Source organism: Leopardus geoffroyi, chromosome A2 (assembly GCF_018350155.1).
Source record: "Leopardus geoffroyi isolate Oge1 chromosome A2, O.geoffroyi_Oge1_pat1.0, whole genome shotgun sequence".
Lineage (NCBI taxonomy): Eukaryota > Metazoa > Chordata > Mammalia > Carnivora > Felidae > Leopardus > Leopardus geoffroyi.
In genome coordinates this window covers 149265784-149282424 of record NC_059331.1, presented here as the reverse complement: position 1 = coordinate 149282424, position 16641 = coordinate 149265784, and the positions used below count along the sequence as shown (strand labels likewise).

Below are 16641 nucleotides of genomic sequence, written 5' to 3'. Positions count from 1 at the left end.
CTTTTAACGCACCTACCTAAGTTTCTTGAATATTTTCAAAGTACGCTTTGTTAGATAAACGAACTTCCTTGAAAGTTGTCAGGCTAGAAGCCTTTCGGGCAGTCAAGACCACATCTCCCAGAATGCCATGCTCCCCTTGCGCCCCAGGTCTGAGGCGGGAACGTCCCAGCGACCATCGCGCCTGATGGAGACTACAATTCCCAGTGCCACCCAGGGGCTCCGGAAACCTTGTCAAACAGAACCTGTTGCCATAGCATCCGGGTCTGGACCAACCAATCAAGGCGCCCCTACAGAGTAGAGGCGGGCCATTCGTATCTCCGACCAACCGGAGGCCTTTTTGTTGTGGAGCGTGACCGGAGGAGGCGGGAGTTCGGGACCGGCGCCTTCTCCTTGCTTCTCGGGGTCGTGGCCTTGCTCCCGCCGTGCAAGGGAAGAGTTCGGGCGTGTCCACGCGCGTGTGTGCGCGTGGGGCCTGAAGTGCTCGTGCGTCCAGCTAGGTCTCTGTGGGGGCAGAGGCAGGAGCCATGGGCGGGACCTCCAGCACCCGCCGGGTCACCTTCGAGGCGGACGAGAATGAGAACATCACCGTGGTGAAGGGCATCCGGGTGAGTGACAGTGGGCGGGCAGAGGGCCAGCACCCGGACTCGGACCCCAAACCTCCGATCTTCCCGGGACTCGCTCAGCCTGGTTTCCCCCGTCCCGGCCCCCAGTGTTGTCCGGCCCGAAGCCGAGTTCTCTGCAAAGAAGCTTGAAGTTTCAAGACTTGGGACATTCATTCAGAGATATTTCCTGGTTGTGTGCTAAGTGCTGAGCACTGTGCTGGAGGGGGTTGCGGGGGTGGGGGGGAATGCCACGTTGAATTAAACCGTCCAGGGGCTCACAGGCTAGATTTGACAATTGCTCACGAGTAGTGGGACTTTATTTGAAACCCCTGTCTTCCCTTCTGTGAAATGGGGCTTGTCTTACACCCCCTGGGTTCAGGACCCCAACTCTCGTTTTGCACTACCCCCGTTACCTTTCTCAAGCTGAATTGGCTTTGAGGAGACCTTTACCTGCTCTCGGTCGTTTGGTGCCCTCCCTGTGATACCACCCGTTGCCGCACGCTCGCACACCCCATAGACTTCTGACCTGCCTGGGGTGACTTCTCCCTTCTTCGCTTTCACTTGGTACCTCCTCTTTCTTTCTGTGGCCAGCCGCCTAAGTTTTGGGCTAGACCCAGTTGCTTCAGCACAAGTGTCTGCCAGCCTGACAGGGCCTGAGACAGGTTTGCAATTTTTCAGACCGCTGGGAGTCATACAATCAGTTCTCAACCAGACGTCGCAGAGGAATTTTTAATGTTCCCGCACGTGCTTGACACATAAACTGACAGCTTGAGTTTTCTCTAGGGTGTCAGCACACCAGCACTAACTTCATTAACACACTCGCTGCTGCACCTGAATTTGGAGCCTCTTTTTTTTTTTTTTTTTTTTGAAAGTATGCCTGAACCTAGTAAATAAAGCGATTTCACTTCTGAACGTTTTATAATATCTTTTATTTTTCTTCCTCTGTAATTACATCGCCAGCACAAGTAAATGAAATGTATCAATTATTTTTAGCATGTTATCAGGAAATAAAATTTCTTAAATATTTACAATGTTTACAAACTTTTTACTGTGAGACTGTTACCTTGAGAAGAATTTATTAAAGTTTTCTTTATAGAAACTCAGACTGTTGAACTCAGTTTTTGGTCTGTGACCACCATTTCTTTATATTAATTAATGATAGTGCCACATTTTGTAATAGAATGTCTGAGGCTGCCTTGCATTGTTGTGGTTTAGTTGGTACTCTTTGGAGTAAAATAAAAACTACTATAAACTCTGAGTTTTATGCAGAGATTTGTTTAATCTTGCTTGAGGCTTTGATTGTTCCATACCAGAGAGTGAAAAAGAAGAGTAAGAGAAAACAAAATAAATTTTGGGTGAGAAAACATTGGCCAGAAGAATGTATAAATCATTATTCTCATGCTCTAGTACAGACACAGTGATGAGAGCAAACTAAATTAAAAGAAAATTTGGCCACAGCACAGAGGTTAGTATCAAATATTAGGTAAGGTTAAATAGGGTAAGTATGATGATAGGGGTATATAATAGACTAAAATGGAGAGATTGTTTAAAAAACTTTTTCTAAACTTTTTAAATAAAAGAAGCTGTGTCTTTTGGCTGCTCAGCTTGACAGCTGTCTTCTATTTTTTTTTTTTCCTTTCTCACAGAGCGCCCTTTATTTATAATAATCCAAGCACACACCATGCTCCTTTTGACCTCTACGCTTTACTTTTCTTCAGGATCTACCCTTCACCTGGAATGCCCTTGCAGTGTTCTCCCAGTTGCTTCAAATCCTTCTTTTTCAAGGACAGTTTGCATCATTCCGAGCTTTGGTTTTCTCATCTGCAAAATGATGGGGCTTGAGTACATCTCTAAGATCTCTGAGCTTTTCAAGTTCTGAAATTCTGTGAGTCTAGTGGCACTATAAATTTCTTGTAGCCATAGTCAACCCATCGCATTTTCCTCTAAAAATGGCACGCTCTTGAATTGTTGAGTATTGGGGGTCATTCTGAGTTCTTTGAGGTCACGGTCAAAAGAGCATCAGTCAGAGTTAAACAGACCTCGGTTTTAAGTCTCAGACTAGGCATTTATTAGTCTGTGGCTTTGGACAAGTCACTTTTTTACATTTGGTAAGAAGTTGAGTTAAGGTATTTAAAATATGGGGCACATTGTAGATTTTCTAAAAACAGCCGTTTTTGTAAGGTTCCATCACATCTAATATTTGAAGATTCTTTGGAGGTGCTGTGTAGTATAGTGGAGAGAGCACTTGCTTTGGAACCAGGCAGACCTGGGTTTAGTCCTAGCTCTGCCTCTCACTAGGCTCTGTGGCCCTGGACAAGTCACTTTTGACTGTGTTTCCTTGTTTAGTATGTCTGCATACTGTAGCCTGCTTGAAATACTTCTCTATCCAGCACTACTGGTGAGAAAGTTGACAATGTATATAGGCATTTAGTATTTTGACAGTGTTTACTACTTACATGAGTAATAGCTATTATTAGAGCTGTTCAAGGGAATGGATATATAAAGTTATATTGAACTTAAAAATTAGAGCATGTTGTGTTCTCACGGCATACCTAAAGATGTGGACGGGGAAATAGGAGTCCTGAGTTCTGCAGCTGATCGTCTATGTGATTTTTTTCTTTAGGCATTTTGTATATTTTTTCAGCTGATTTCTGTATTTTTCTTAGCTCGAAAGAGTCATCTTGTTTCCCTGTGAGGCACCGGGAAGGATAAGCAACAATCTCAGTATCATAAGTGAGTTACTGGTTTTAGCTCAGCCGATTCAAACATGGTGCCGATGAGGTCCACGCTTCAGTGTTGAACTGCAGATAGGTAGTTCAACTTGGCTGAAGAAAACATTCCAAATTTGCCCAATGTCTAATATTTATGTCCTCACTCGTAAGAAATGAGAGCATAGGAGCGATTCATGGACTCAGTCACTGCTGGAAAACCAATTCTGCATTCCACTGATAAGGATAGTAATTTCATCTTCATTTATCTTAATATAGGAAGTGTTGCACTTAGCAAACAATATCAGGCTTGCAGTAACTAGGCTGTGTTTATTGATAATGTTTGTCTAGATTTTTCTTGCTGAGGTCCTCAGTGGCTAGCAATTAAAGGACCTACTTACAATTTTAAGTTTAAAGTTTATTCTCACCTACGACATGTTATTTTCATGGTATTTATAGGGTCTTGTTTATTTCCTTTATCCTTAGCAATTGATAGCTTTCCCCCCCACTTGCATAAAATCACCCATAATCTTACACCTTATTTCAACTTCTAATCTGAAACAACTCATGGTTGGATGAAAGGCCACCTTCTTTCCTTGCCTTCCTCTCCAAGTCTAAAATAATTTCTAGGGATAGAAAGACCAAGCATTTTCATTACTCATATTACATGTGCTTAATAGGATTTTTCTGAGCACCTGCTGTGCCTGCTCGGAAGGCATGCTTACCACTCAGTCTTCCACTGGTTTATCTGAAACATCAAAGCTTTGAGTGAACTCTTCCAGAGCAAATGTCAACTTCAATGAGTATCATTTTCAAAGTAATATTTATCGTGCTTTCCAGGCATAAATGAGTCTCTGCAACTGGCCTTGAAGTTGCAAGCTGAAATTCATGGGAGCCATACGTGTGGTAGTGTAGATACTCACATGGAACACAACTAATGCTTTGGGGAAGTATTGGCAGTTGGGAGCCTCTAACTGAAAAGATTATTTAACGTGAGATGTTGTTGAGGATTCCGGAGAGTGTATATTAGCAGAGGCAACAAGTCCAGTCAGTCATGGGGAGTGTGGAGGGATGTTGTCTAGGTAATTCAGCTAACTGGTGGATGATTGGTACCTTTGCAGTTTAGCATCTGTGACTCTCTTGGGCAGAGTACCCTGTTAAACTTTCTAGGACTTTTCTTTTTAAAGCTTTCTAAGATTTTATGCAGGTAGTAGAAGTTCATTGCCACTAATGACAAATGCAAAGAAATGTTTGTGGCAAATTACAAACATAAGCTAAAAATTACTGTATTTATCTGTGTATCTCTCCCTCCCTTGCCATGCCCTTAAGTGTTTAGGAGTAACAGCTTCTAAATAATAATGGCAGTTTTTGGAGCCTGTGTCTTAAAATGGTAATTTAACAAAAAGCAAACCAGCGCTCTCACAGAAAATGACCTACGTGGAAGGAAGACCGAGCGACAAAAATGGGTCTGACTCCTTTAATCTTTTGGATAAGATGCATCTGGAAGAGATGAGAAAAACTATTATGGAGGTGAGGGTGTGATTTATTTGTCTCATGTGGTTGCAAACTTTACTTCTTGGAGAAGGGTAACTTAGGGAGCTCCCCTCCTTTTACTCTGTTCCTTGGAAGTGGAAATACTTTGTCCATCTCACGCAGCCTCCTGTTTCTGAAAATACTGGATTCTAGATTGGTGAGTGGTGTATTTGTGCTCATTTTATTTTATTATTATTACTTTTTAATGTTTATTTATTTTTGAGAGAGAGAGACAGAGAGAGAGAGGCAGAGCGTGAGCAGGGGAGGGGCAGAGAGAGAGGGAGACACAGAATCTGAAGCAGGCTCCAGGCTCCAAGCTGTGAGCACAGAGCCCGATGCGGGGCTTGAACTCAGGAACCGTGAGATCATGACCCGAACCGAAGTTGGACGCTTAGCTGTCTGAGCCACTGGGGAGCCCCTATCTGTGCTCATTTTAGATAAGACCAGTCAAGGTGGGTGGGAAGATTTGAGTTCCACAGCGAACCCTGTAGGATATGATACACCTCTTTTCCTCCTCTCTGGAGCACATGTTGGTGTGGTGAGTGGTTCAGAGCTTCGGAAGCCCCATTTACATAAATTTGTCTTTAGCATCAGTAGAGAATAGGGCAGATAAATCAAAGTCAGTGGATGGAATTCTGTGATGTTGGCAGGCCCTTCTCTAAGTCATCTGTCATGTTAGAACAGTGGTTCTTTTAGTTCACAGATTATTGTAAATCTGTGAGCTATAGATTCTGCCTAGAACACTGCAACAAGCAGAGAGTTGCATACAGCTGAGGAATTAATCCATGGGCCCCTGAGTCCAGGGACCTCCGGGCATGATTCCAGTGTGTGTGTGTGTGTGTGTGTGTGTGTGTGTGTGTGTGTCAGAGAGTTTGCCATTGTTTGCTGCAAATACTTTTTGTAGATGGCACATGGTATTTGCCTTGCTGGGGAGTAAGTACAGAGAGGTCTAGAAAGCAGGTATAGTAGCTATAGATCTTTAAATAGGACAGAAGCTTTTCTAAAAGAAGTACCCTGTTTAAGGGAAGATGTTTCCTGAAGTAGCTGCTTCTCTTACAGAGGGCTGCTTATCCAGCTCTTGCAGTAGCTTATGTTCTACCTCTGACCCCTTTTGGGTCTGTTCACATCACAAAGAAGAGTTGTTCTAAAGCTACAGATTGCGGGTGTAACCCTGACATGTCAACTGCTTCACGAGTACCCCGGTTCCCAGAGGAGATGAGGGGAGGGTGCAGGTATGAACCCATTTCTGCACCTGGAAGGTCAGCTCAGCTTGTGTTCACTGGAAATACAGAGGATAACACAGCATGGCAATTGCCTTGTATCAGCGTAGCTGAGAACGGCCTGGGGTAGGGTGAATCATACTTGGGGTACGCAGAGTTGCAACCATAGGCTGCCGTGGATGTGCCTTTGGAAGGGCCTAAGGATCCACTGACAAAGATTTTAAGAACAAAACAGGGAGGTTGATGCCCAACACAACTTGACGATGTGTTTATCAACTCAAAAGATGAATTGTGCTGCTTTGGACATGACATGCTTATACACTTACTGAAATACAATCAAAGACCACATTGGGGGAATGTTTGGAATTGATGTAAGAATTTGACATTAAGTAGCAAGTTTTGAGGCATCAGATAAGCCACAAAAATAAATAAAAAGACTTAGTGATCAGGCTGAAAGAGACAGTACACTTTACCCAAAGAGCATGCATGGGTAGGGACAAATGAGAACTTTATGTAATCATTTTAGGACTTAGGCCTTGCCACTGGCAATAGCTGTAGCCCTGGTCTTCATGCACCGGGTAGCCGAGGAGCTCAGCCCAAGCTCTGATGAGCTGGTGGACGACCATGATGACAGGATCAGTCCAAGTCCCCATGGCTGGAGCCGTATTGCTGGTAAAGTTTTACCAAGCATGTGTGTAGGTAATCCTCCCTAAAACTCTGGGCGTAGGCCTTCTTCAGTTTCAGATGAGGAAAATGAGGCCCCTGGAGAGGACTTCCTTAGGATTGTATAGCCAGGAGGTGGCCCGTGCTTTTTCCTCTATTTGGGTCAGCCTTTAGTTTTACTCTAAAGGGATAATACTTTTGAAGCTGCTTTAGTCACTGGAAGAACTTTCTGTCGTATTCATTTTGAAAGTAGCAATAGGTAATGGTAATGTATGAATTTGGATGAGAAATGGACGAAGTGATATTTAGAAGAAAGGGTAGCCTGTGCCCAATACAGGTGCAGGTTTATAGCTAACACTTGGTTTTTAGCAAACACATTCACTTTCTGATTGTGTAGGATATATATTTAGTGTAGTTGTAGTTCTTTGACTTTGGCCTGAGCAATAGAAATATAAATTAACATATAAAATTATGTGTGTATATAATTTATGTCAAAATAACCTTAGGTGATTGGCTTTAAACACAAATTATGTTAAATATGTAACATACCATACATGATGTATAATAGTGTATGATATGTGATATATATGTAATATATTATGGCATACTAATTTAAATAGTCTATAAATATACATAATGTGTAGTATATTACATTATATATTGAATGAGCTTTATATACATTATGTATCAGTTAAAATAGTTTTAAGATTCTAAAGCTTAGGCTCACTTTACCTCCTTAAGAGGAAGTGAATTTATTTTGTCACATAGGATTGTAGGGGTGTATTGTTTAACAGAGAAAGCACTGGCCTAGAGATTGGGGGGGTTACCGCTTATCCTGATGCTACCAGAAACTGGATGTTACTCAGGATTATAGTCAGTCAGTCTTAAAGGGTTTTTTCCTAAGATGTATCTCAGCTTTGCAGATGAGTTTCAACAGCAACGTCAGTGGCTGTCAGTTGTTATAAAAGATGCAAGTGGCCCTGACATCTTCAAATAGAAAGTCCCTTGACATTGTCCTTTCTAACTTCGATTTCTCTTCCAAGAGCCTTGGGATTTTCCTCCAAAGATGCCAGCTTTTGAGCTGTAGTCTTTCCCTTACCTGTCTCCCCCTGCATTCCGGTTTGGGTCCTGAGATACTAGTAACTGCTCAGGTACAAACTGTTTTGTTCACTAATGTCTTGCAGGGAACATTTGGTGAATGATTCAATAGTATACAGGAGCACACGGTTTTGTTGAAAGGAAAATACTTGTTTTGTCTTTGGAGATTTGTGCAAGGTATCGTGGGGGCACAAATAAGGGTAGCCCTTGGGTAAGCAGAGTTGGAATGGAGTGGGGAACTAATTTGGTCAGAGAAGGCTGTGGGATGTTTGAACTGGATTTTGAAAGGTGATTCCCTCCCCCAGGGCCAGGGGAGAAGGCAATAGAGCCATGTGTAAAGGCAAAGCAATGGCATCAAATAAGTAGCCAGTATGGAGGTGGGGAAACAAGGTATGAAGTATTAAGGGAAAGGCTGTGGAAATTGAGGTTGTTGAGTTAGGCCATGACCAAATGATGAGGAAGTCTTGGGTGCTGTGCAGAAGAATTTGGACTTTTCTGTCAACAGAAGGTATGAAGGAGTTGAAGCAGGGAGTTACCATAATCAGATTTGTGTTTTAAAAAGGTTATTGATGGTGCCATGAATTAGGGCAGGGGAATTGGGACGGGAGAAGGAATGTTGCAATAAGTAGATATTTAGCGGTTGAAGAATTCATGGCTCAGAGGACGAGGGAGAACGAAGAGTCAGGACAAGTCCTTTGTTCTGATTCAGAAAGTTGGATGGAGGTGGCGTCATTAATGAGATTAGGAAAGCAAGAAGATGGAGAGATTTTGGCAAATATGAATTCAATTTAGGAGATGTTGGGTTTGAGGGGCTTGTGGTCTGTCCAAGAGGAGGTGTCCATTAGGCAGTTCAATGTATAGGTTTAGTTTTTGGGACATGAAGGATTTAGAATTCATTCATTCATCAACACAGTTATCAAGGGAGTGGATGAGATTGCCAACAAGAGCTTTCAGAGTGAGAAGTGAATAAAGGCAAGGGAGGGTATGTGGACCTCTGGCATCTAAGGGTAGGCGAGAAGGGGAAGCCTGCCAAACAGATAAGATGTGGCCAGAGCCCTAGGGCTGTCAGGATGGTGGGTGGTCAGAAAGGCCACTGGAGACATTTCCAGAAGAGGAGAGTGACCGCAGGTGTTAGAAGCTAAAGGGAAGCCGTGTAAGTTAGTTGTATAAATATAAACACAAAAGATTATTTGGCCATTGGTGACTTTTACAAGAGCACCACTGTACTGGGTTATAAGCTAGATGGTGGTGAGTCAAGGACGTGGAAGTTGGAAGGAGGTCTTTGCGGATAGAGGAGGGGGATCACCCAGTTACACAACTCACAAACCTGGCTGTTCTGATGACTTCTGCTTCACTTCCATGGCTAGTCAGACACCAGGTTTGGCAATAAAGCGGGGTACCTGAGTGGGACCTTGAGACTCAGACTTCCTGGGTTTGATTCTGGCTCCATTACTGATAAAATATAAAATCCAGGCAAGTTATTTAGTCTGGCTGGGCTTCACATTCTCACCTATACAGTGGAGAAGTGTCTGTCTCATATGATAGGTGAGGATTAAATGAGGAAAGTGTTTTTAGTGTAACGCCTGGCACATAATAAGCACTCAGTGAATGTTAGCTATTTTAATCCTAAATATCTTTGAATGTGTTCCTTTTGGATGGCTAATAATTTTTTTTAAACAACTTTATTGTGTATTTCACATATTAAAAAATTTACCTGTTTTCTGTATACAGCACTTTCTATAAATTTACCAAGTTGTGCAACTATCAGTGCAAACCAGTTTTTTTTTAAAATTTTTAATTTTTAAAAAATTTTATTTATTTTGAAAGAGAGAGAGAGAGGGAGAGAGAGAATCCCCAGCAGGCTCTGCAGTGCAGAGCCTGATGCGGGTCTTGATCTCCCAAACCGTGAGATCATGACCTGAGTTAAAGTTGGATGTTTAACCGACTGAGCCACCCAAGTGCCCCAGCACGATCCAGTTTAAAAGAATTTTTGTTTTGTTTTTATTTATTTTTGAGACAGAAAGAAACAGAGCATGAGCAGGGGAGGGGCAGAGAGAGAGGGAGACACAGAATCCGAAGCAGGCTGCAGGCTCCAGGCTCCGAGCTGTCAGCACAGAGCCCGATGTGGGGCTCGAACTCACAGACTGTGAGACCATGACTTGAGCTGAAGTCAGACGTTTAACCAACTGAGCCACCCGGGCGCCCCAGCACAATCCAGTTTTAAAACATTTTCATCACCACAGTAAGATCTGTCGTGTTCATTTATAGTTAATCCCCATTCCTACTCTAGCCGTAAGCATCTATTTCTCTACTTTCTATCTACACAGAGTTGCCTTTTTCTGGGCATTTCATATAAATGAAATTATATAATATGTGGCCTTTTGTATCTGGCTTTCTTCCCTTAATTGTTGTTTTGATCTATCCATATTGTAGCATGTGGCAGAACTTCACTTCTTTTTACTGCTGAATTGAATTCCATCGTATGGATACATAATGTTTTGTTTATCCGTTTGCCTGCAGACGGACATTTGCGTGGTTCCGCTCTTGCTATATTATGACTGATGCTGCTGTGAACATCCCTGCACAAATCTTTGTGTGGACATATGCTTAATAGCTTCTTAATTGGTCCTTTAGCTTGCTTCAGGGGACTTCCTGCTTCTGTTCTTGTCCCCCTCCAATCTGTTCTCTACGCAGTGGCTAGAGTGATCTTTCTAAAATGTAAGTCTGATTTTGTCATTACCCTGCTTAAAACCCTTCGATTGTGCCCAGTTACCCTCAGGATCAAGTTCAAACTGTTTCACTTCATGGGTTTGCTAGGACTCTTTAGAATCCAAAATCTTATTTCCCTGTCCACCTTCTCTCACTGTGCCCTCTCCCCAGTTTCGTGCTTCAACCATTCTTCATTCATTCACATATTGTTTCAGTCATTTCTTTAGCCATTCACTCAATTAACCAGGCTTATTGAGGCTCTGGGGATATAATAGGACATCCAAATGCTAGCTTTCATGGAACTTCCTTTCTAGTGTAAAAGGCAGGCAAACAATGCATCAGATAGTGGTAAGTGCAATAAAGAAAATAAAAAGAATGGTACAATAGTAATTCAGGGACTGATGACTCTCAGACCTTCCAGGCCCGAGTGTTCCTCAGAGCCTCTGCCTTACTGTCAACTGTCTACTTGTTACCTGCACTTAACGTCTGATGGTGGCAAGCCCTGTTTCTCATCTATACCGCCGTGTGTTTTCCTCTTCTTGGAGTACTGTTATCCCCTTCTCTTCCTAACACCTGCTTATCTTTCCCAGTCCCGGCCCCATGCCCAAAGCCTGGCTAGATGTCCTGTCCATTATGCCTTCTGTATACTTCCATTCTAGGCCAGCTGACATAGGCAATGCTCTTCCTGTTATATTTAAATGCCTGATGATTGTTTCCTCTAACCCACTTTATGCAACTTGATGACTACTGAATACCCCAAGTCTAGCCTGGTTCCTGGCACAGGATAGCTGCATAATAGAATCTGTTGAAAGAGCAGTTGTTTGTGATTAGCCTGAACAGGAGGGATGGAGGGACACCATTTCCTTTGAGACTGGAAGGAAAGAAGGAACTAAGACCTGTTGCTTGCATAAATTAATTTATAGGATTAGGGGAGGAAAGTCAAAGGCGTTTTCTCGGCTTACGTTTTCTCAGAGATGAATTTAGTAGTGCACTGTATAAAATGAGGACAGGAGGTATTTATAATGCACAGTTAACAGTGCATTAGAAGAAATAAAGTAGCGCTGTAGGGTGCATCTTGATATCTTAAAACTTTTCTTCCTTGCTTTCAGTTTTATAGCTATTAGCTTTCTTTAGGCCATTCGCTACACATATTGATATGGATGACTAAATTACTTGGGTGCTATTGTACTGTTTTCTTTCTTTCCTTTTTTTTTTTTTATAATTGATTTTATTTTGATGTTGCCTTTTCAGCTTTCAGAAAATGTGATTGATCGTATGAAGGAAACCTCCCCATCTGGTTCGAAGTCTCAGCGGTATTCTGGCGCTTATGGTGCCTCAGGTATTTCAGAATTTTAATTTTAGAATTTTTAGTAGAGAAATTATAAGCGATAAAAGTTTACTTGGTAGTCAACTTCTTCTACACTCCTCTGTGTCTATTGTTATTTGGGTGTTCGGCTTTTTATATGCAATGTTAGAAATCAGTACCAGGGTTTCTTTTAAGACATTTTGCACTAAAAGGAGAATGAATCTACTTGCAAAACAGTCTTGGGAACAATTTTTTTTTTTTTCTCAGCCAGCTTCTGAACCCTTTATTAAGTTTTGGCAGGTTACTTCATAATATCTGTATAAAATGGATTACTTGTAGGAATATTAGAGATTTAGGAATAAACATTTATAATAAAATATTGAACTTAGAACATATCGACTTACTGTTTCCAAATTGTGAATATCCCTAATGCTTTCATTTTCCAGTAGACTTCTTCTAAGTTTATAAACAGTTTCTTTCTTCTCAGTCTTAATTATTGATGAAAACAAGATGTTAAATGAAATCTACAGACGATTATTAAGCCTCATTTTATTTGTGGATCCTGTGGAATAGAAGACTCTTTACCTTTTCTTTGCTCTCCCCTATCCCATCCATTTCTTCATCCAGCAGATAGTTTATTGAGCACCTGCTATGTGTGTGGTACTGTTCTTGTGCTACTCAGTGTGATGGATGGACACTGTTTATTCGGAAAATGGCAATGAGAAAATAATCGAGATGGTTAATCTTGGACTAAGTAGTTTCTGTATTTATTAGAAAGGGTATCGTGTGGCAAATCTGCCTCCAGACTGAGATACACTGAGAAAGATGAAATGCTGCCCAGATGCCATTCACTTGGGCATAGTCTTGACCTTCTTACCAATCATTAATACCATGAATTGAGCTTCTGATATGTTTTTTAAAGAAGAGGGTAAGAGATGAGTAAGAAATAGTTGAGTAAGAAATAATGAATAAGTAATAGTTCTTGCTGTTAATGAATCTTCTTGTTTAGTGGGAGCATTAAGAGGGGTTCACAGTTCATTAACATTAGAAAGTGACCACTCCCTCCTTGCCAGAAACCCTTTCTTTGGCTTCTGGACCACACACTCTCCTGGTTTTCTTCCCACCTCTTCAGCCTAGTTGTCTTTGCTGATTTCCACTAAGTAATTTCCCCCAATTCAGTGGCTTTTGAATCATGATACAGATGCCCGTGACTCCCATAATTGTATCACTAGCTCTGACTTCTCTCCTTGAAACAAAACTTAGACAATGCCTACTTGAAGTCTCTGCTTACAGATCTTCAACGTAACATATCCAAAGTAAGCCTCTTTGATCTTCCCCAGCCTTGCTTTTCTCCATCTTTCCCAGTAAATGGCACAGGTGGTCAAGCCCTAAACCTGGGCCCCATGCTATCCTTACTCCTTACTTTGGGCCATTAGCCAGTCTCGTCCCATCCATGTCTACAACACATGGGAATGTGACCCTTTCACATCTGTCTCTTCTGCTGTAGCACCGACCTAGACAACCAGTGCCTCTCACCTTGCCGTCTGAGAGCCTCTTAACTGGTTCCCTATTTCCTCTCTTTGTCCCTTTACACTTTGCCATGCACACAGAAGCCTTAGCAATCTCAAAAAAAAATTGATCAGTCCAGGTCACATCCCAGTGGTGGCTCTCCATGGTACACGGAATATAAATTGAACTGCTTTCCTTGGCCTCTGAGGCACACCATGACTGGACCCTTTCTGTTTTTCATCTCATCATTTATCATTTCCTACCATCCTTTTACTTGTGTCCAGTGACTGCCATCTCCTCCAGAAGGTAAGCTCCAGGGACATGGTCCCTTGTCTTTTCACAACTGAATTCCCAGCTTCTAGGATAGTTCCTAGTGCTTAAGTGTTGAATTAATTTAGGGTGATCCCATTATCCATTTTGAAAGTAGCTACTCGTGATTGTTTTGGAATATAATTCTATAAATTTAATTCAGGTGGCATTTACTTTATTGACTGTCCACTATTGTGCAAATAATTAAGCTAGTTGTTTTGAGAGCACACACACACACAAAACTCCTCTGCTTTCAAAAATTTTGGGTTTTTGGGCAGAAACAACTAAGTATATAAGAAGATGATAAGAAAGATAGAAGCATAGTATAAGAGAAACCTAGAAAGATACTAAAATTAAGTATATCAAGTATTTTGGCTTAAGAATAACTTTTGATATGTGGATTTTTTTTTAAAGTTTATTTATTTTGAGAGAGCGAGAGAATCAGCAGGGGAAGGGCAGAGATGGATGGGGACAGAGGATCCGGAGTGGGCTCCAAGCTGACAGCAGAGAGTCCTATGTGGGACTCACAAACCACGAGATCATGACCTGAGCTAAAGCTGATGCTTAACCGACTGAGCCACCCAGGTGCCCCGATGTGTGGATATTTTTTAAATTGGAATTTGTTCTACAACATGATTTTTTTCTGGGTAGATTTCTTTCCTTCCTACAGTGTTAGGGAGAGAGGATGATAATGGTGATGATGAAGACAATGAAGTAATGATGGAATAGTGATAAATAATCCTTAAATGTCATTTGCATGCTTGATACTCTGCTAAATCCTTTCTGTCTTATCTCGTTTAGTCCTTATAACCCTGTGAGGGAGGGACTGTTTTTAACCTGTTTTATATAGAAGGAAATGGAGACTTGACATGATTAGTTATCTTGCCCAGAGTCCCAAAGCTGGTAAGCAATGGAGGTGACAGTTGAATTCAAGTCTGTTTGACTCCAGAGCAGATGCTGTTAACCACCCTGTTTATTATAATTTGAATGGCACCTGGCTTCATTTGTGGAAAGGATGTGACAGAAACTAGTTGGAGGGAGAGCTCCCTTTTAGTGATGTGCTGCTTGAGTTTAGGAAAGAACCTTCTATCTGTAAGTGATTGTTGCATCTTCTAGCTTTTCCCCACATTAGTTCTCATTCAGTAGTGCATTGGAGGAGAGAAAGCGTTTTCCTGCTTGGGTTGGTTTCTTGAACTGGTACTTTCGAGAGAGTGGATGTGGGTAGGGAGGCTTTCTGTGAATGCTCATGGTCTGACCTGCAGAGCATGACCTGACATCGTGATGCACCCTGGCTGTGCTGAGGCGTCTGTCTCTTCCCATTTCTGGGTTTGATATGACTGATGAACTCGGGTCCATGGCCAGCCTGGGCACTGAAAACTCTTTGAATGCCACCTTGTGTTTTGGTGGTCAGGCTAGAACTACACTCTGAATGGTAGCCCCCAGTCACATGTGGCTGTGAAGATTTAAATTAAAATTAATGAAAAGGAGATAAAACTGATGTTTCAGCCCCTCAGTTGCGTGAGTCACATTTCAGTGCTCAGTAACCACATGCAGCTAGTGGCTATCTTATTGGACAGTGCAGATACAGGGCATTTTCATCACTGCAGAAAGTTCTGTTGCGTAGTCTAGAATATATCAGTGCTTGGCATTGTGAGCTCCATCAGATGATTTCAATGATGTGACTGAAGTTACTGAGCTCAATTGTGCTGTGTGTTTGAATCTTGTTGCCTGCCTTTCCCACATCCCAGCTCCCCCAGGATTGTGGGTAAGTGGACACTTCCGGGAATATTTCCCTGGGGTATACTTATCTTCACCTCAGTCTTTTTTTTTTTTTTTAATTATTATTATTATTTTTTAATGTTTATTTATTTTTGAGACAGAGAGAGGCAGAGCATGAACGGGGGAGGGACAGAGAGAGAGGGAGACACAGAATCGGAAGCAGGCTCCAGGCTCTGAGCCATCAGCCCAGAGCCCGACGCGGGGCTCGAACTCATGGACTGCGAGATCGTGACCTGAGCTGAAATCGGACGCTCAACCGACTGAGCCACCCAGGCTCCCCACCTCAGTCTTTATAATAGCTTCCTGAACTGTGTGTTACAAGTGTCCTGGAGGTATTGATTCCTTAGATTCCGAGTAGCTGGGGAACATCTGTATCTTCACATTCTGCATAAATACTTGCGTTTTCTGTCTGTACCATGATGTGGTACAGGATGTGGCCCTCTGAGTAGAATATTTCCCTAATCTATTCCAACCCAACTCAAGAAAAGAACTAAGATCTGACATGCTGTTTTGAAATGGTCTTGCCCTTAGGTTAAGAATGCAGTTAGACCATGACTGTGGTAATTAACAAAAATTTATTTTTCTTAAAAATAAGAAATGTTTATAAAAGTAGAAAGCCTCAAAGTTTATGTTCTTCTCTGTGTTTGTCTCATTTGGGGGTTTTAGTTAATACTCAGTAATAGAGTTTTTAAAGGTTTATCATTTAGATGCGTTACGAAATAATTTTTCAAGTCTACATATTGATAAAAATGTCACCAGCCTTTTCTACATTTTTCGGTGTCACGTAAGTTATGTATTAAATGTGAGTTGAATTTAAAAAAAAAAATTTTTTTTAACGTTTATTTATTTTTGAGACAGAGAGAGACAGAGCATGAAGGGGGGAGGGTCAGAGAAAGAGGGAGACACAGAATCCAAAACAGGCTCCAGGCTCTGAACTGTCAGCACAGAGCCCGACGCGGGGCTCGAACTCATGGACTGCGAGATCATGACCTGAGCCTAAGTCAGCCGCTTAACCGACTGAGCCACCCAGGCGTCCGAGTTGAAGTTTTTAATATTCATTAAAATGCCTTCTTCCTCTGAGGAGTCTCATTCATACCAGCCCTAGACTATTCATATGTGTGAATATAGGACAGCGTATTTGGTGGACTGAGAGCCCTAGGGTTTCTGTATATAGGAGCTAAGTTTTGTCATATATATTGTTTGAG

At 41.9% G+C, this 16641-nt stretch overlaps 1 protein-coding gene across 2 annotated transcripts in view; it reads left to right on the top strand.

Moving 5' to 3' along the window:
* Positions 1–338: 338 nt before the first annotated feature.
* The window catches only part of CHCHD3 (coiled-coil-helix-coiled-coil-helix domain containing 3), a 280779-nt gene continuing 264476 nt past the window's right edge, over positions 339–16641 (top strand). The window contains exons 1-2 of one of the 2 annotated variants that reach the window (XM_045495678.1): positions 339–605; positions 11785–11872. In XM_045495678.1, the coding sequence (XP_045351634.1) occupies positions 525–605; positions 11785–11872 (169 nt within the window). In that variant the 5' untranslated portion in view covers positions 339–524. The remainder of the gene's footprint in view (positions 606–11784; positions 11873–16641) is intronic. The other variant, XM_045495677.1, reaches the window with a different exon arrangement.